The sequence below is a fragment of the Sceloporus occidentalis genome, unplaced genomic scaffold (genome assembly GCF_023333645.1).
Source record: "Sceloporus occidentalis isolate IW3139 unplaced genomic scaffold, rSceOcc1.0.p SCAF_5, whole genome shotgun sequence".
In the NCBI taxonomy this organism is placed as follows: domain Eukaryota; kingdom Metazoa; phylum Chordata; class Lepidosauria; order Squamata; family Phrynosomatidae; genus Sceloporus; species Sceloporus occidentalis.
In genome coordinates, this window is record NW_028316985.1 from 121,923,071 (window position 1) to 121,942,844 (window position 19,774).

Here is a 19,774-nt window from a genome sequence, read left to right on the forward strand (position 1 = left end):
AAGCAGAATGTAGGTCACAGCAGATCTCAATGCACCCATATCTCTTAAAATCATGTCATGTGAAAATTTGGTACCAGACATTACAACCCTGTGCTTCACAGCCTGGGTGATCCATCCATACTGCCAAAGTTCCTAGATGTAGGAGCATGTCATCCAACCATTAGTTGGATCTGCAGGCTCAATTGGAAACACTTGCTCACATACATTAGAGACCATAATGTCCAGCTGCATGAATGTCAACAATATCCTTCTAGTTTTACTTTCTTTAAGAGATAGATGGTTGGCTTTCTCTTCACTAAGAATGTATGTTAGTACAGAGTCAGCTTACTCCCCACCTGATGGGTGTTTATGGTTTAAGCATGCTGATATCTACATATTTTTAAAATGATTCAAGGAAGTCTATCCACCTGGTAAGGCTCCTGTTGTTCAGCAGGATTTGCATTTATTTATTTCTGTAATTACATCAGTGCTTCAAGCATTTGCCTCCTGTGGTTAATTATTGTTTTCCATGGAGGTAGCATTTTAGTGGCCATTTCCTCTGGTAGGCGAGCATTGTGCTTTAAGATGTGAGTCAGATTTTTGCCCAGGCCTTACTTTTAAGCCCAGGGTAGTCATTACAGGACATATTCTTTTTTACAGTTTCCTAATACATCTTTGGAAAGATAGCTTCACAAGGTAGGTATTTATCATGCTTTCATGTTCTTGGTAGACAAGACAAAGTCTTCCAGGGCTTTCAACAGACTTTTCATTTGTTATAGTAGCCTAAAGAAGTCTAACCTGTTTCCCACCAACATTTAATGATATAGGTGACAGGGACAATATGAGGTGGCCAAGAGGCTCATGCCACCTTGAATGTGCAACCATTCCTCAAAAGCAACATGGACTCTGTCTGCTTTCTTATAAGAGGTGTGTACAGAGTGGCAACGTGATTTCAAACTCTGTTGTTTATTTGACATTATTCCTTGGATGTCAAGACAAAGAAATAGATAATATGGGGGAGACCTTGCTATTTTCTGCTCTCCAGTAACATCTTTTCTTCCTCTGGTGATTGCTGCTTGTTAATCTCCCATATGTATGAGTCACAGAGATCATGAAGAAGGGGTTGTTTACCTGTAAGTTTGGTTCTTAAGTGGCCATCTGTGAACTTACTCAATTTTTCCTTCTCCCATCAAAGGTGTTTTATTCATGGGAATATCCTGGTTTTTCCCTCATGGGAGATTAGGAAATGAAAACATTTGGTGGGAGCCTGGTTGTATGAGGGACATAGGTGACAGAGCTCTTGCCAAAATACTAAAACACTGGAAGGTTTGAACAAGTTCTCCACAGACAGAAAATGACCTTCTGTGTATGTGTGAATTCAAGATGACCACTTGAAGAACTAGAGTTACATGTAAACAACCTGTTCTTTCTGGGTTTCTGTATAAAAACACAAACCTCAGTCAGAGGATTAGAACTATAGTTGGCCCTCCATTTCCATGGATTCAAGTATTCACGGCTTGAAAATATTTTTTAATATAAATTGCAAATAGAATCTCTTGTTTTTGCCATTTATATAAGGGACTTTGCTATGCCATTGTATTTAAGGGAACCTAAGCATCCACAGATTTCAGTATCCACATGGGAGGGGGATGGGTCTTGGAACCAAACCTCAGCGGATGCCGAGGGCTCACTGTATAAAGAGCATTTAGGTCTCCATGATTTTCTTAGGGCCAGATCAGAAAAGCCAAAATAAAGCTGCTTCAGGTCCCTTTGGAGGTGTGCTGTTTGAATGACATACACATCTTAAGAGGCCAGAAGCTGTGCCAAAGCTGTGCTCCAATCCTTAGGACTGGAGCGTAGCTTTGGCATGGCTCCCAGCCTCTTAGGACGCATGCATCATTTAAACAGCATACCTCCAAAGTGACCTGAAGCAGCTTTATTTTGGCCTGTCTGTTCGGGCCCTTAGTAAATATTTAGGATTCAGGTGAGATCATAGGTCTAGTCTCATAGGCCTAACTGCAACTGCTAGTCTCAGTCAGAGTAGATCTGTTTAGTTGATTGCGGAATAGTAAAACAGAGTTTATAAATGAATCTCTTTTACTGAGAACTACACACGGTATTTAGGACATAATTTGAATGTTAAGTTTGTTGAGCATGCTTCTAAATGATATCTCCATCTGAAAGGCCACTGAAAAGCTCTTTGACAGTGCTCTATTTAGGTGTAATGCTTACCTCTGTGACAGTTGCCAACCTAAATGCATGTAATATCTCCACATAGGATTTCTGGAAATTGCTGGTATGGAGAGGACACATAAATTATGCAACTGTTAATAATTTAGAGAAAAACACAACCTTGGAGAAATACCTGTTGATAGTTGCTGTATGGACTCTGAAATTTAAGAGAGACTACAAATGTGTACTTTCTTAGCACAATCTTTTAACCTGTTTTTTGCTCATACTTAAAAGTCTGCTCTGTTTATGTCAGATTAGTGATTCATAGTGTATTTTGCAAAATCATTGCTAGCAAGGAACCATTCTATCATCTGTTCTAGTATCACACTTTCCCTAGACTGTGAAACTATTGACTACCTTCTAATTGATTTAACACAATTATCTCATGGATTTTCATTGATTTAACCCAATTAAAACTAATACAAAACTAGAAAAAATCATGGAGTTGTGTGAGATCTCTTTCAGATTGGCCAGTCTTTAGCATACTTGGGTAAAGTACATAAAAACTTTGCCTTTTAGGTTAAAGTTAATCATTTCTTCTATTAAGTAACAAGCATATTATTTCATAGTTCCACCTGAGCTATGCTGATAAGCAGCTGTTAGAGAAAGAACCTAGAAGTGAAATCCATCAAGAACTACTGAGAAGAGCAGCCAAGGACCTCCCCATCTATACGCGAACAATGTCTGGAGGTAAACACTTGTGCAGAGTGATGGCCTGCTCTATCTTATCATCTGTTAGATAACAGCTAATAATACAGTCGTTGTAAACAGCCATATCAACTTGTAGTTGAGGGATGTAAAATTACAATAGTAATAGTTTGGGAATATGTTTTTCTTATTAACACCCGCTTCTTCTGTTTTCCTTCTGAACCCAGTGCACAGTCAGTAATGAGTGAGTTGAGTGTAATAAATTGAAAATCCCAGAATTTAGAAAAAATATTTTTGGACTGCAGCTCCCAAAATCATCATTGGTCATGTTGGTTTGGGGGTTTTGGGACTCTGTAGTCTAAAAATAACTTTGCTAAGCTCCACTGAAGCCAGTCAAGTCTTAATCATCTCAATCCAACTACAGGCAATATACATATAGAAGCAGGCTTCAGTGTAAATAGCCCTACCTTGCTGGAAGTCATGACCATTTATTTGGTGATGCAGATGCAATTGCCTAGTTTAATAAAAGTAGCTAGAGTTTGTATGAGCACAGTCATGCCAGATAATTGGTGATAACTTTGCACTGCTGCTGCAGCTACAGAAATAGACCTTGATTTAATGCCACCTATCTGTTGAACAGAATTGACAGAATTATTTTTGATCTGCCAAAGTTATGTGAAGGCATAGTTATCTTGGGATTAGTGAATAAAATCTGTAAATATTTTCTCAATCCAACTCACTTTCTTGGGAAATCAGCAATTGTAAATGCAGTTACCTGGGAATAAGCAACTCATTGGGTCTTAGCACTGAGTAGACATGGATTAAATTGTCAAATAATAATAATAATTCTACTGAAAAAGGAACATCAGACTCTTTGCAGAACAACCAGTGTTATTATTTATTTTTAATGATTTTTACTTATGTCTCTCTAATCAGCAAGACATTAAGAGCAGGATGTCTTCAAGTTCATTTTGGTGTTAAATGGAAGTCTTTTTCTGTCTTCACAGCAATAAGGTACTGTGACAGATGTCAACTTATAAAACCAGACCGATGTCACCACTGCTCTGTCTGTGATAAGTAAGGAACTAAGACTATGTAACATACATTAGATTTTATCCTATTGCTGAAGAAAGTAAATCATGAATGTATATGTATGGGTTACTATAGAAATTACATACATACTAAGAAACTTTTCTACTGTATTTATTATAGCAATTCTGTAATTAAAGATACATTTTATTAAGAATGATTATTTCAGTTTAAAACAGTAATTATTTATTCTTTCAAGATGCAGTTTTGTCATTATTAACATTTGAATACTCAAATAACGTCAGTGGGATTTTGCCAGATTAAATTTTTGTTTCCATAATATTTTGGAATATTGCATTTAACAGAGAATGTTGGTAATCAATTCCTACATTTGACTTACAGAAGGTATCCATGTACACTATAACTATACTAAAGGAACAACAGTTGTTTGTCCCATTGCTGAAGGCTGGCATGCAGTGGCTGGCATCACATATGTAAGATTCTCTTATGCTTGCATATGTCAATTTATGGGCACAGCTGAAGTTTATAATTCCTTATTTCATCCTCAATTCCCAAGTCTTCCTCTCACCCTGATTTAAAGCCTCTGAAGCTCCTACATAGCTATTCTATGGCTCATGAGGAGCAGCCATAATCAGAAAAGTATCTGGCTATGGCATAGCCATATACAAAATGATTAAAGCAACACCTCCAGAGGACTCTACCAGATCTCAGTGCTTTGCATTTGCCCAGACACTTCTCAATCCTGCCCACTCTCCATGAAGCATGGAATGGCAGGGTTGGGCTTCAGAGGCTATGCAGTAAATTCAGGTAAGGTGAGTGGCAGCCTATGGTTTAGCTTAGCCTACCGTAAGTCTGCATGTGGAATTACTATGGTACTGAGCCATATAGAATTGTATGTACAGTTTGTACCCATACATTTTACTCCAGATATTTTTTTTCAGACATAGATACAAATTATCTTTTTTTTATATAATAGTTTCACACGTATAAGGTATATATGTGCTGACATATGTTAATGAAAACTTAACTTCAGGAAAAAGAGCAACTCTGTGGAATATTAGTGTTAATATAATTCATTTAACACAGCACAAGAACTCAAACTAAACTACTACATAGCGATACAAATTTAATATTTGTTATTGTCATTAATACAAAATATTTCAGAATTACAGCATTCAAGAATAAATTAGAATGTATCCCTTTTTTTCTTCTTCAAATAGTATTATTCTAAGGTAGGAGTGGGCAACCTCTGGCTCTCCACATCTGGTTAGACTGTATTTCCTATCACCACTAGTCAGTATAGGCAGTTGTGTAGGCTGATGGGAGTTATACTGATTTCAGACTGAGTGTTGATCGAAATCCACCCTATGTTTGTTACTTGTACAGTGCACCCACTCCTTATGCAGGCATGCCATACACAGCTTCCAGTTTACGCGGAAGCCAAACTGTAATACTTTGAATGGCGCGCTACCGCGGGCACAAGCCCCATTCACTATAATGGGGCTTGAGCAAAGGCGGAATACGCCTTACGTGCGGGGGGAGGGGGCGGAACGGATCCCCGCGTAAGGTGAGGTTCCACTGTATATCTATGTTTTGTATAACTAATTCACTAATATTAAAAATTGCTTTATGTTGAACATCCAATAGAAATTACGTTGTTGTTTTTTCAGATGTATTTTGAAAATGGACCATCATTGTCCTTGGTAAGCAATATATCAGTTTGGAATAGATAATGTGCTGGGGAACTAAGACCATTTCTGGATGGAAGATAAAACAAAGCCTGAGATTTTCTTTGATGCTGAAAGAGCCTAGAATTCTGCCAGCATAGTTTGCTGACAGCATACTTACATTAGGAAAGGGCAATAACAGCCAATTGATTAAGTGTCCCTTGGATGCTCCAGCACCACCACTAATTAGTGGATGTTCTGGCCAGAGTGGTAGTGGAGGTATCCAGCTACCATTCTGCAACTGGGAGGGGAATGTTTCACAAGGAGATGGTACATATTGCCATGTACAACCTCTGAAAAAACTCTTGCATAATACCTGGCGGTTCTTTATGGTCTCTGTGAATCACACAAATAGGTTATCCTATGCCTGTGGAGTACATATACAGTGTTACACAGTTTTTTTTAGCAGTAGCCCTGCCCTCTGGCTTCCTTCAAGAAGTGTCTCATGTGGCATAAAAATACCAGAACAGGATGGACACTTAAAGTACTCTAATGTCTGGACGAGTCTCATGTGGTTACCTCTTGTGCCCAATGTCACACCTTTACACCTCAGGCCAGACAGAATAAGGAGTTGTGTCTGAAGGCACTCCTGTATGAATAGGCCTTTAGGCATCAGGTACTTTCTATTTGGCCTTCAGGATCAGTTGATATAAAACCTACAGGGACCACGACTTGGAAGTCATTAACTGCTTCAGCTTCCCGAAATGGGTGGTGTCCACCATTCATCTCGCCTATAAAATGGCTCATAAGGACCTGCCAGCTTGAATTCAAGCCCATTCCATACAGGCTGTTTCCACATCCTCTGCTTTCTTAGCTATTGTGCCACTCAAGGACATTTGTCGGAGTGCTACCTTGTCATAAGCAATTACTTTTTATCTCTCATTATAGAGTGGATTCCACATCTCAAATTGACACTACATTTGGGAGATCTGTACTGTTTTCTCCATTATCTGATTACATTATTACTGTTTCAGTGGCTGTACCTTCTGCAGTTTGTTTCTGTTCTGAGTATTAATGTTTCAGATTCAGTTTTCTGAAGCTGGTTCAACATTGATATTGCTTTGTAATGGTACAGGGTTGTTAAGCTCATGTTTGATACGTTGCATTAATTTCATGTTCATTAAACTTGTGATTTGTTTGCAGTTACACTTCTGTCTCATCTTTGTGTAGTGTACTAATTTCCCATTTGTGTGATTCACAGAGGTCATGAAGAAAAAAGACAGGTTGCATACCTTTAATGAGCCATCTGAGAAATCACACAACCATGCCCCTCCTCCCCTTGTCTTGTCATGCCTTTCTCTTGGATTGCTGCATTGGCGCCTAGTAGAACTGGCAGTTTCAACAGGAAGCTCTTATATAGAGGCACTGGAGGTGGGTGGGTCTATCACCAAAAAGCTTGTATAATGCTCTGGAAGGTTCCAAAGATGCACTTGCACAGGCACAGAATAACCCATTTATGTGATTTCACAGATGACCACTCAAAGAACTACAGTTACAGGTATGCAACCTGTCCTTACTCTGGCATAAGTCTCCAGGAGGGTTCTAGCTATATTTTTCTGTTAGTGTTAGTCCAGATCTATTTCTAATAACATGGTATTCTGTGGGTGGTAGCCATGCAGTGGTATGGTAACTGTATTGGGGTGGGATCATCTGTTTGCTGTTTTCTCCCCTCTTTTATGTTAACGAAAATGCAACATGGGATATACAGTAGAAGAAATAAAACATGTATGTGAAAGTCACAGTGACTAAGCAAAAGCAATTAAGAAGCCACACAGGTGTAAAAGCTCATGTAATTTAGCAGTCCTAAATGCCAAGGACAGAAATTATAGAATGTACAATTGAAAACACCTGAGAATCATTAAGTGTACAAGGTGAGATGATGAAATCCTTAAGTATGGGTTGAACTATGTGAACCAATCAAAATGTATGTACACGCCCACTGGGTGGAAACTGACTAAGTGGGTGGTGTTTGACAATGGCTATAATAATTGCTATGATTGCCAATGTATTTTGTGGGTAGTTGTGGAGTTGTGTGAGTAGTTTGGAGATATTGGAGATTGTAGAGATTGTGAGGGCATTAGTATTTGTATATAGTAGAATAAAGTAGATCTTTTATATAAGACTACTGAGTTGGCTGGTGTCTTGAGTGAAGATACAAGAGCCAGCAGAATCCTGGAGAAGTGTGGAGACTTCTGAGGAAGAAGAGTGAGAAGGCTTGGAGAGTTTGTCAGGGTCTTCAGCCTATTCTCTGAAACTCTGCTGCTTTGGAGAAAAGCATTATCCACTGGCCAAAACTGGTCAGCGCCGCTGCATAACAAGGTGGCGAGTTAGAGCCAGAGGTGAAGAGCTACAACTCCCATCATCCCTGACATTTTAAACAATATTATTAAAGACAGAGGTGTGGTTTATTCGAGAGGAGAGTCACATAGCCTAAATTATTGCGTGTATGTATTTTCTGTGCTTTATGCTTTCTTTCTTCCCTCTAGGGTGAACAACTGTGTTGGATTTTCCAATTACAAATTTTTCCTTCTTTTTCTGGCATATTCTCTGTTATACTGCCTTTTCATTGTTGCAACTGATTTACAGTATTTTATCAGATTCTGGACAGTAAGTCTTAAAATCATTTCCTGCTTTAAAATGTTTAGATCTGTAACTAAGCATTTGCTGATTGCTATTTTTAGGATGTAATTTTAAATAGTGTTACTGGTATATAATCCCTGTTGAAGACAGTTGAACTTAATTTCCAGATAAACAATAATATTATTGTGCAGTTTGAGTATCTCTTATCTGAAAATTCAAAATCTGGAAAGCTCCAAAATACAGAACATTTTTACAGTTGGCTGAGATAGTGATATCTTTCCTTTCTGATGGTTCAGTGTACAGAAACTTTTCTTCAAGCACAAAATTATTAAAAGTACTGTATAAAATTATTTTCAAGCAAATGTATATAAGATATATATCAAACATAAATGAATTTCATGTAGACTTGGGTTTCATCTCCAAGATATCTCATTATGTACATGAAAATATTCCAAAATCCAAAAAATAAGTTTTTTAAACAAAAATCCAAAGCATTTCTGTTCCAAGCATTTCAGATAAGGGATACCTAACCTGTATTGTTAATTCAGATCAATGATCTAGTGATTTCCAGAATGTATTTAGGGAAAACCCAACCTAGTTGTATGGTGACAGGTATTTTTTTGTTTGGGCACTGTTATGATCAATGGTTATGCTTTTAACTGAGAAAGTTAAAATTACAATTATAATAAAAATGTATGCTGAATTTTGTATAGCCTACATTTACTCTTAAAACCTGTCTAGAAGTGGTACATAAAAGAAATAGCCTTCAAGACTTGATTTCTAATTAATAAAGACTTCTAAATAGCATCAGGAATGTATGTATGTATGTATTTGTTGCATGCACTGCATCTGAATTTTATTTAAGTAATCTGAAATGATAAAATGTGTCCTTTCAGTTTTGTAAGAATCACACTTAAACTGGATTCTGTTAGTTAGACTTGGATTCCATGGAAAATACTGTAAATGTTTAGCTGATTTCAGTAGTGGTGCGACTGACTTTGTTTGGATCTAATCAGTTTTGTTGTTGTGTGCCTTCAAGTCGTTTGAGATTTATGGTGACCCTAAGGCAAACCTATTGAAAATATAAAAACACATGTTAAACAAATCCACCTAATAAATGTTAAGAAGCAATATGCCATCAAGTCAGTGCTGAATCACCTTTTTAATATACATACATACATAATACATACATACATATATTAATAATGTCTAAAGAGCATACCAACAACTCTGTTTTCTTTCTTTCTTTATAGAATGGCCTTCCAGATACCCAAGCCAAGTTCCATATCATGTTTTTATTCTTTGCTGCAGCCATGTTTTCTGTCAGCTTGTCTTCTCTCTTTGGCTATCACTGTTGGTTAGTCAGCAAAAATAAGTCAACATTAGGTAAATAATTACTAGTTTATCTTGTTCATAACCCACTGTTTGACCAGAGGTATGTGCAAGTTTAAACGCATTAAGAAATGTGAACATATTTTATTTTTAGAGGCATTCCGTGCACCTGTTTTTCGACGTGGAACAGACAAAAATGGCTTCAGCTTGGGTTTCAGCAAAAATCTTAAACAAGTCTTTGGAGATGAGAAAAAGTTTTGGATGTTGCCTATTTTTACTAGGTAAGTGATATTTAAAAGATAATTATTACCATGTTCAATAGTCCAAGCCAAATTATGTTTTGAAGTTAATTATTTTGAAGAGTTTTTAATATTGCTTCCCTACTTAGAATGTTATTTTTACTCTCAGCCAAGGAGATGGGTGTTCCTTTCCAACCTGTCTTGTTAACCAAGATCCAGAACAAGCTGTTACACCTTCAAGAAGGAGTACCTTAAACAAAAAGTAAGCTTTTGTTTTTAGTTCATTACTTTTTTAAGATTGGGAGAGGGGTTGGGATAGGGCATTAATTAGAAATGTGAATTTTAATTGTATATTATATTTTTATTATTATTTCGTTTGTTGTAACCCGCCTTGATCCGCAGGGAGAGGCAGTCTATAAATAAAATATATTATTATAATTATTATTATTATTCCCATTGTTATGTTTGGCACTTACACCATTCATTATATATTAGTTATTGCTTGGATAACAGTCATAAATACTTGAATGCATAGGAATAGGATTATTAGTTAGATTCAAGACACACAAATGATTATCTGAAAGCTATCAAATTAGATTATACAAGTAGAGATAACTGTAAATAGCATTCTTCAGCATTAGGGTTTTTTTAAACATAAACATAAAACCCCCATAAAATCCATCTTTTATATAGACAATATAGGTTATGCAGGTTCACAGAAAGCATGGTGTAGTGGTTTGAGCGCTGGACTGTGACTCTGAAGACCACAGTTCAAATCTCTGCTAGGCCATGGAAATTACATGGCAACCTTGAGCAAGTTCAACTCTCTCGGCTTCAGAAGTAAGCAAAGGCAAACCCCTTCTGAACAAATCTTGCCAAGAAAACCCCATGATATGTTTACCTTAGGCCACAACAAGATAGAAACTATTTGAAGACACACAACAACAAACTTTTCTGCAGAAAAATCTATTTATTATTATTATTTCATTTTTATGCCACCTTTTTCCCAGAAAAGGATCCAAGGCATTTCACAAATAGAGGACAGTAAGGAGGCGGCCAGCCTAGCCTTCCATGGAAGTGAGTTCCAGAGGGTGCGAACAGCCACCGAGAAGGCTCTCTCTCTCTCTCTCGTGTCCTCATCAGGCTATCCTGCAATGGTGGTGGGGCTGAGAGAAAACTTTTCCCTTCCCCTGGCAGATTGATATGGGGAGATATGGTCTCTCAGATAGCCTGGACCTAAGCCATACAGGGCTTTATAAATCATAACCAGCACTTTGAATAATTCCAGAAACAAACTAGGAGCCAATGAAGCTGTCTCAACAAGGGAGTTATATGCCCCATATAACTGGCCCCAGTCAGCATTATAGGTGCGGCATTTTGAACCCACTGAAGTTTTCGAACAGTTTCCAAAGGCAGCCCCACATAGAGTGAGGTAGTCCAAGGAAGATCTATTAAAGGCATGTGTCACTGTAGCCTGATCTGACATCTCAAGGAATGGCGCACTAGTTTTAGCTGTGCAAATGCACTCCTGGCCACTGCTGAAACCTGGGCATCCAGGCTCAGAGCAGAGTCAAGGGGAACACCCAAGCTGTGAGCCTGAGATTTCAGGGAGAGTGTAACCACATCCAGCACAGGCAATGTCCCCATTCCCTGATTTGCCTTACGGTTGACCAGGAACACCTCTATCTTGTCTGGATTAAACTTCAGTTTGTTTGCCCTCATCCAGTCCATTACTGACAGCATTTATTCAGCAAGAAGTAATGTTACATTTAAATCTTACTGAGTTGCAAATTTGTAACTTCCTTCTCCAGTCCAAAACACACTGCAGAAATAATCCAGTTTGAGACCATTTTAACAGCTCTGGCTCAGTGCTAGAGAATCCTGGGAATTGTAGTTTATTGTGGCACTAGAGCTCTCTGACTGAGAAGACTAAATGTCTCACAAAACTACAGTTCCCATAATTCCCTAGCACTGAACCAGGTCAGCTAAAGCAGTCTCAAACTGGATTATTTTTGCAATGTGTTTTGTATCTCCCTTACGCTTTCCTTTTTACTAATGGCAGATAGCATCCTTAACCACTTTTTCAACAGCCACTAGCTTGCCACCATGCATGACAACTGGTAGAATTAAAAATCATCAGAGCACAGTTTCATTACTTTGTTAGGCTGTTATTCAGGCCTAGTGCCAGTGTGCTCAGTTTACATAGTGAGAAGTAATGTAATGTTTAGGTAAAGATATCGTAAACATAGTTTTTAATTTTTATGGCCATGTTGTAAAATATGAATTCAGTAGCTACAGTGCAAAAAGGGTTTCTTGATGTCCATTTAGGTCTTGTTGTTTCACAATGTCCAGTAACTGCAAGCTCATATAAAAGTCACTGTTCATGTGATAGCGATGTATGAAGTCTGTAAAAGTTGAACCCTGGAGGTATGAGTTTAACAAGAAGCAATAGTGTTTCTATAAGGATGTAGTCAGTGCCAGAACCATGGAACAATTTCAAGGCATTTCATGTGTTGAGAGAGAAAAATACCATGTGAAGAAGATTCTTTATCTCCCATTTACTTGTAAACTGATGTCAATTTTTTCAATAGTATTTTCATTAGTTCCCAGTAAACATAATGCAAAACAGGGAAGTCTGTGGATTATGTTAGTATGGAAAATAAATATAGCTTTGATCTTTTTTAATTCTGTAAGATAACTCACAGGAGTGGAATAATTGGTTGTGACGTGGTTCATGTTATGTTACACAACCTGTATTCAGCAATTTATGTAAGATTAACTTCTAAACTATTTCTCCAGGTATTTAAAGAGATTAACATTAATATTACAAGGCTAAGAATTTATTTGCTTCCTTGTATCAACAACAGAAAATGCAATCTCAAGATTTATAAGAGATTCTTAATATGCTCCCTATAAAATATGTAAATCACTAGAACTCCAAATGCCTTATTGAATATACATTTATTTTTATTCATTCATTCATTTAGTTTATACTCTGCCTGTCTCCTGGCAAGGGGCTTGCAAAAATTTAAGACACATTCGAGCTAAAATCTTATTTATTAACAAAAGTTAAAAAAATAATAATGAGACTGACCATATACGTTCACCATATGGATGTCTATATATTGACAAAAATACAGAAACAAAATGACTAGACCTGTATCTTATTCTGTCATTGCACTAGTAGTTGTGTTTTGAGTTAGTACAAGCATGGTCTTTAGACCTTATTTTGGTGTGTTCAAATTACAAATTACAAATTGGTTCTCCTAAGCAAATTTGGAACCAGTTGCAAAAAAGGTTACAACTTGTTGCACAACTGGTTTGCATAACCACTTGCACAACCATTATTCCAGTGATATTGTGCTAGCTGTACAAGCATTAATGGATAGTCACCTCTCTTTGATAAATAAATTATTACTGAGCTTGAATAATTATAGAACAAAGAGTGATATATCTGTAATGAACCTTACTAGAAACATGGGCTTTTAATGGTGCAGTTATATAATTGCTCTCTTTTAACATGCTGTCATTTTTTTTTAACAGTGAGAATAATCCTAACTTTCCTTCTAAACCTTTACGAGATTCCCAAAGCCACCTCCTTACTGATACCCAGTCTTGGACCGAAAGCAGTACAAGTAGTGAAAAGAACAAACTTGGTAAGAGATTACTAATACTAGATGGGTTGTAAAACTATCTTAAAATTAAAGAAACAACATAATATGTACAGAAGGCAGGAGATAAGAATCTCAAAACTGTTTCATCCAATGCCCCTTCTCTCTCCCCTTCAGTTTTTTCTTCTCTTGCCTTGCCAGCTGGTTGAGACATTCTCCGTCCACTTTCTGTCTGTTCTAATTCTTCCTTGGCATCTTATTCCTGTGTAATAAATGTGAAGAGGTTAGAGAAGAGGCAATGGCTGAAATGGTTTTGGAATTCAGGTCTCCTGCCTTGATCAGTTGGTGCTTGGGAATACCTAACAGTTGTGTATTGCTCTTTCAGCCTTCTTGGAATAATCATTCATAGTAGTCATCAAACTACTGAATTTAGATATGTGTGTGTGTAAATACTTTTATAGTGTTTTTCAGGTTGGTTAATATAAGGTTACAGTAAGTTTACATAGCAGCTAATCAAATCATAATGCAAAGCATTATTTGTGAGACATCATCTCCCAAATGCTGTCCTCCTTTTAGGCTGTGTACCTTGATTTTTGTATCACACATTTTAGGAGATCAGGTGTAAAACCAACAATAACATCAACAGCTATTCCTGGGGAGACATAGAATTATATTGATGAGTTTGCTCAGTACAAAAAATAATGAATCACTGCTGAAAAATATCACTATGTTTCTCAAAGGTATGAGCAATCCTGCACTAACTATGGAAAATGAAACTTAGTCATGCGAGTAAACAGAGTAATCCTGGATTTTCCAAGTAAGTTTTCAAAAAACTTTGTTAGCTTCTCTGTAGTCAATTAAATTCACTCTTTTGTAACTTGTTTTAATATGCATGCCATTCAACTGTTGCATAACATGCCCTTGTTTTTCAAACTGGTATGCTTTAATACTTTGTTATAGTTCAGAATTGTTGATGAGAGGATGAAGGATTCCTCCATAACATCAGCATCCATCAAACAGCTGTCTCAGTCCACTGCTGCGTGGATCTGCTCTGAAGATATTTCAAAACCTAATTTAGCTGTCTCCATATCATCGCTTGAAATATAAGATGTGTTGTCATCTCTTCTGTGTATAAAAGAATGTTTTGGTTAATGCAAAATAATGTTAAAATACAAAAAGGAAGGGTTGAAAATTTCATGTCAGGAAAGCAAGATGTCTTAAGACATACAGGACAATAATCCTTTGCAAGTAAGGAAAGTATTGCCATTGGTAACTCAGGTGAGTGTAAACATTTTACATAGAACCTGAAAATGGTCTTGCAGCAGTTGAATCTTTAAATCAATAATGTGATTAGTGCTTGCAGACGATCTTTCTCCCTAGAAATATACTCCCAGCTTTGATCAGTTGACTGGGAAGGTTGCCAATAGTTCAGGCATAATGACTGAACTACATTCTTCTTCCTATCCTCATCTGAGTTAACAACACAGTTTTATTTATATGATCACAGACAGGTTGGCTAAGCTCTTCCTCAGAACTCTTATAAGCAGATCACTTATTTATAGCAAGGTATCATTTGTATTAATTCATAACAGAGAAGCAGAACAAATCTTCACACTTGATTTATCTGTTGGTTAAGTCTAGGACATGCACTTAAACATGCTCAGAGCATTTTTGTGAAACTGTAAATATGTGACAACTTACTATTTGGTTAACCTTAATAGAAGTGTTTGTGAATGTTTCTTCAGAATATTAGATTTAAAACATTTAACCTAAGTTTGCACCTGTAAGAGGCTGTTTTAATTACACTATACATTTCTGAATTTGATTTACCATTCCGGAATTGCTGCATTCCTCATTATTATCCTGATGTTGTACATATGAGACCAAGTATATTATCATGTTGCATTCACTACTTACTATGATTTTGACTACAAAATATATTTTAAAAGCCAAATGAGCTTTCTAGAAACATGCCTTGAATAAAACTAACAGTTGTCAAGGATTTGGGGACAGTTTTTTTGTAGGATCATTTTTAAAAAAAGCTTTAAGATTTCAGAAAATTTCTGAAGCCAAGGAAATTGCAGTTTCACAAATATGCTTTTATCAGTGCCTTTGCACGCACATACAGTAAAATTATATCTAGTTAATGTGTTAGTTACATAAGACATTATTGTTTACATAGAATAGGTGGTCATATCATTTCCAAAATGGTTCATGGAAAATGATTATTTTATTAATGAAGAAAATTGTACATTTCACTCAGTTAAATGTACAGTTGAACATAGCTGAAGAGGAACTGCAGATTTCAAAGTCAGTTTGGATATTTTAATAGGCACAGTACAGAATCAATTTGGCTCCACAGCTGCAGTAGCAACAAGGATTTCAGAAAACCATTATTTAGTTTTTGTATTCCCAAAAACAATTTGATTTATTTCAGAATTAGTCCTTGAAATAGTGTTTTTTTAATGAGACGGCATCTCTGTGATGATGTCATTTCCCCCTAATATTGTCATCCACATGAAAAAAATCTTTGCAGGCTAAATCACCAAAAGTGCCAGAATATGACTCGCCAGAGTTGGAGCATTTGAGAATATAACACGGTGTTCTCTATCTTTCTTTGAACAGCATATGTTAAACATTTTACAGTCATTATCTTCCTTTGTTTTTCTTTTCAGATTTGGAGGTAGTCAGAATGCAAAAGGTCCATGGCCAAGTCATATTACACACTGTGATGTATTTCCAGTTGTGCAGGGCAGTATTTAATAGCTACCAGAACTCATCCTTTAAAAGGATCTAAGATGAAGGGAGAATCTGGAATACATTGTCATGGAACAGATTTGTCACAGATAAAATATGTTTCATTAAAATTAAATTAGAAGAGGACAGTTTAAATATGCTTGTCAGCACTGCTTCATGAGAAATGATGCTGACAGGTCTTTACCATCAGTATGTTCTGAGAAAGGAGATTTGTACACATTGCTAGAGAGGCGGGATTTCATACAAAATACACAGAAAGCCCTTTATTGGGTATGGCTCATTTGAATGGTGCACTTTCCCCCAGCAACTCAGGTGTTACATGTCAATCAGAGAAGGTAATAAATGCAACCTAGCAATAGGAATGGGTCTTACACACTTCAACCTTGCCTGTAGTTGCCTGAAGTAAATTTAATTGACTTCTTTGAGCAGTGGAATTTCCAGTAAAGTGTATGGCATTAAGCAGTGATGAATTAAAGAAATGGAAAGGCATAAACAGTAAGCAGAGCTGTACAAATTGGAAGGGAGTTCCCTTTTGTGGGCTTTTAAAAAAAAACTTCTATAATGTCTTGCGGTACATTATTGTTTGTGGGAAAGCAAATGGCAAGTTCTCTTTGTAATAGTAGATGGGAAAAATTGCATTTTTTCACTTACTGCATTACCTTCTGCTATACATTTGCACTTGGGGAGACTACAGTTTTGATTAACTCAACAGTAAGACTGTTGCCACATTAAAGAAATCCAAATTAATGATATGTGCTTATTGATTCAATCTATTGACCAAGTCTGAATATTTCTATGTGGGCAAATATAGTAATTTTTAAGGAATAAGGATGCTTTATTTTTAGATGATGCAGCATTGTTGTAGAAGTTTTCCTTCCTATGCAAGAAAAGAAAGAATGGCCTCTTAAGACTCTGTTTGCTGTCTGCAGTTTTTGTAAGTACTTGTGTTAAAGAAATACATATTTTGAAACGCTCCTGCCCTCTTCACCAGTAGCGTTCTTCAAAAGTGTTCTACAGTGAAAATAGTATTACAGCCCCAGTGGGGCCTGTGTCTGAAAAGACACATACAGGATTGAACTCCGCAGGGCTTGCTTCTTAAAAGAGATTATAGGATAGCACTGTAGAATTTTACATATTTCTTTGTTTTAAACCATTTTTTAAGTCTTAGTTCTGTGGAGTTTGAGGTGGCTTGATCTGGTTCATTTATTAATTATTAAATATTGCAGTCCTGTTTAAACACTTTGGTTATGGCTGAGTTCCCACATCAAGTGGGTGTATTGTAATGCTCACCCTGTGCAGTTGTTGTCTCCCTCCTGCTGTGAAGCTCTGAAAGGCATCTCTGTAGCTGCTCCTTTTCAGTAGGAAAGGGAAAGAGGTGGGCAGTTCAGAAGAGGAAGACTCAGCTGCTTTAGGATTGGGGAGGAAGAACTAAGAGTGCTGTTCCTTCCCCCAGAATACAGGCCATCTGCTTCTTTATGCCAATTCACTTGTCACTGCATTAACAAGTGAGAGTAAAAATTGTGGGTATGGCCTAACAGCAGTTTCCCTTGGTCTTGGAAGCTCAGAAGTATGTCCTCAAGGGACCATTTGAGCAAGTAACAGATAGTGATTCAGTCTTAAAATGACTTAACCAAAGCTAAGCAGATATTGCAGTGCTAGTATTATCTACTTGGTCTTTTGCAGCATTAGCACTGAGTGTGCCAGCAAAAAAAAAAAGATGGGATATAATATCCACTCAATGTATTCTATCTGTCAAATAAGAAGTAACTATCAGGGCTTTGCACAAGTAGCTTTATAGTTCCTAAAGATTTTTTTAAGTCTGAAGACTGCTTATGAAGTTGTTTCTCAGTATCTTGGCCATGTTAACTTCTATAATAGTTATTTTTGATACTGAAAACAAAGTGAGCACTAATACTGTAGATAACACTCATGTGGCCATCCTGTGAAAAATTCTTGATTTCATTTTCTTTTTAAGGTGACTAATTTGCTTTGAGGTTGCACTTTACCAACAGTTGCTTGTCAAGGGAATTTCCACCTTCCCTCTAAAAACCAATTGGAAGAAAAAGAACATTTCCACGGCCACCACAATCTTCTAGCCTGACCCCTTTACATTTTCATTTATGACATGATTTAGCAGAAGTGCAGACTTAAATTAAAACACCAGCAGTTTTGTCAAACCGGCCAGCCAGGGTAGCAGAGAATGCAAAATGTGGAAGTTGAACTATCTTTTCTATATCAAACTGGTGAAAAACTAAGTGGTAGTGTTGAAAAATGTTCAGGGCCTTCTTCCATATTTAGGAGAAAATAAAACTAAGTAGTGAGGCAAAAATCTCAGCTGCTGTAATAAACCTTTTAGTAGTATAAGGACTTTTTTAAAACTGAGATTTTTGTTAACCACTCCTAATACCTATATAGTGCTATTTTCATGAAAGGAACTCCTCTTTGATTTTGTGGCAGCTTGAACAAGTTAAGAAACATTTTGAGATCAGATTAGTTTTTTTCCTCTCACAGCACTGTCAAGAGTGCCAAAACTCCCCTAACATGAGGAGTTGAGAATTTTTTATTAATAGATCAGCATGGTAGTTGGGGAATGTCAGGTAATTCACACACAAACTGTTTCATGAGGATGTAGTTCTGATGTTTAAAAAACATCTTGCAAAGATTACAACAAACCGTATGTAACTTAAGAAGGAACCACTACTGGAGATCAAATATACACAGCTGAACATATTATACATTAGGCAGGAAAAATATTTAAAAGAATGAGCAACCTGGTTAGTAATGTATGTGAATGAGCTCTGGTAAGATCTTCTTATATTGGAGAAACAGCAGTTATTTTGATAGCAAATCTAATGCCTTGGTGGATGAAGGTGGAATGAGGAAAATGAATTGCAATTTGCTCCACAGCTGTTAGCTCAAAATGATTCAAGTGGCTACTCAGCATTGCTTTATGTGAATACTAGGTGCATGTTTGTATGTAGAATGGCTTTTGAAGACTATTATTGTACTAAGTGACTACTGCAAATTAGCCTTGTGGAATACTCAGGGTACTGTGACTGGATAAGCTTCTCTTCACTTCCAAGGAATCAGTTCTTGAGGACACAAATGACATTCCTCCACATGTATGCACCACTCCTCATTCTGTTTGCTGCTCTTCTCCTTTCATTTCTTCAGTAATGCTGGCAGGACACTGAACTAAAATAAAGAGTCCTGGGTTTCCAAGTATTCTGCTCCGAAACGGCTTTGCACTGTCATTCCTATAAAGAAAAACATTCCCAACGCTTGCTGAGTACCCGTTGCTTAGGTGCAACATGGTACATAATAGCTACAGTGTTTGCACATAATGGAATGCTTCTTGCTTTGCTTTCTTTTGTACTTTGTAAAGCGGTATATGTATTTTTGTATTAAACTAACTTGCTGGAAACAAATTAAAACCTTTACAACAAATGGGTTAAAGCAGCCAGGCTTTGAATGTATGAAATAAACACAGTATCTGTCCAGTGAAGCAGACAGAAGATGCTGTAATGATCTAGCCAACATTTGCACACAGTGTTGAATTTGTGGTCTTTCACTATGTACAGAACTTGAAATCCAAACATAAACTGGAAATCCCAGGACC

General features: G+C 36.9%; 1 protein-coding gene across 5 annotated transcripts in view; it reads left to right on the forward strand.

Moving 5' to 3' along the window:
* LOC149312757 (palmitoyltransferase ZDHHC2) overlaps positions 1-19,623 on the forward strand; it is a 42,176-nt gene extending 22,553 nt beyond the window's left edge. For 2 of the 5 annotated variants that reach the window (XM_089525302.1, XM_089525297.1), the window contains exons 4-13: positions 2,781-2,901; positions 3,867-3,936; positions 5,580-5,612; positions 8,123-8,243; positions 9,470-9,602; positions 9,703-9,829; positions 9,957-10,049; positions 13,331-13,443; positions 14,139-14,215; positions 14,359-19,623. In XM_089525302.1, coding sequence (XP_089381428.1) covers positions 2,781-2,901; positions 3,867-3,936; positions 5,580-5,612; positions 8,123-8,243; positions 9,470-9,602; positions 9,703-9,829; positions 9,957-10,049; positions 13,331-13,443; positions 14,139-14,179 — 852 coding nt within the window. In that variant the 3' untranslated portion in view covers positions 14,180-14,215; positions 14,359-19,623. The remainder of the gene's footprint in view (positions 1-2,780; positions 2,902-3,866; positions 3,937-5,579; positions 5,613-8,122; positions 8,244-9,469; positions 9,603-9,702; positions 9,830-9,956; positions 10,050-13,330; positions 13,444-14,138; positions 14,216-14,358) is intronic. The other 3 variants (XM_089525299.1, XM_089525300.1, XM_089525301.1) reach the window with 3 other exon arrangements.
* Positions 19,624-19,774: the final 151 nt, after the last annotated feature.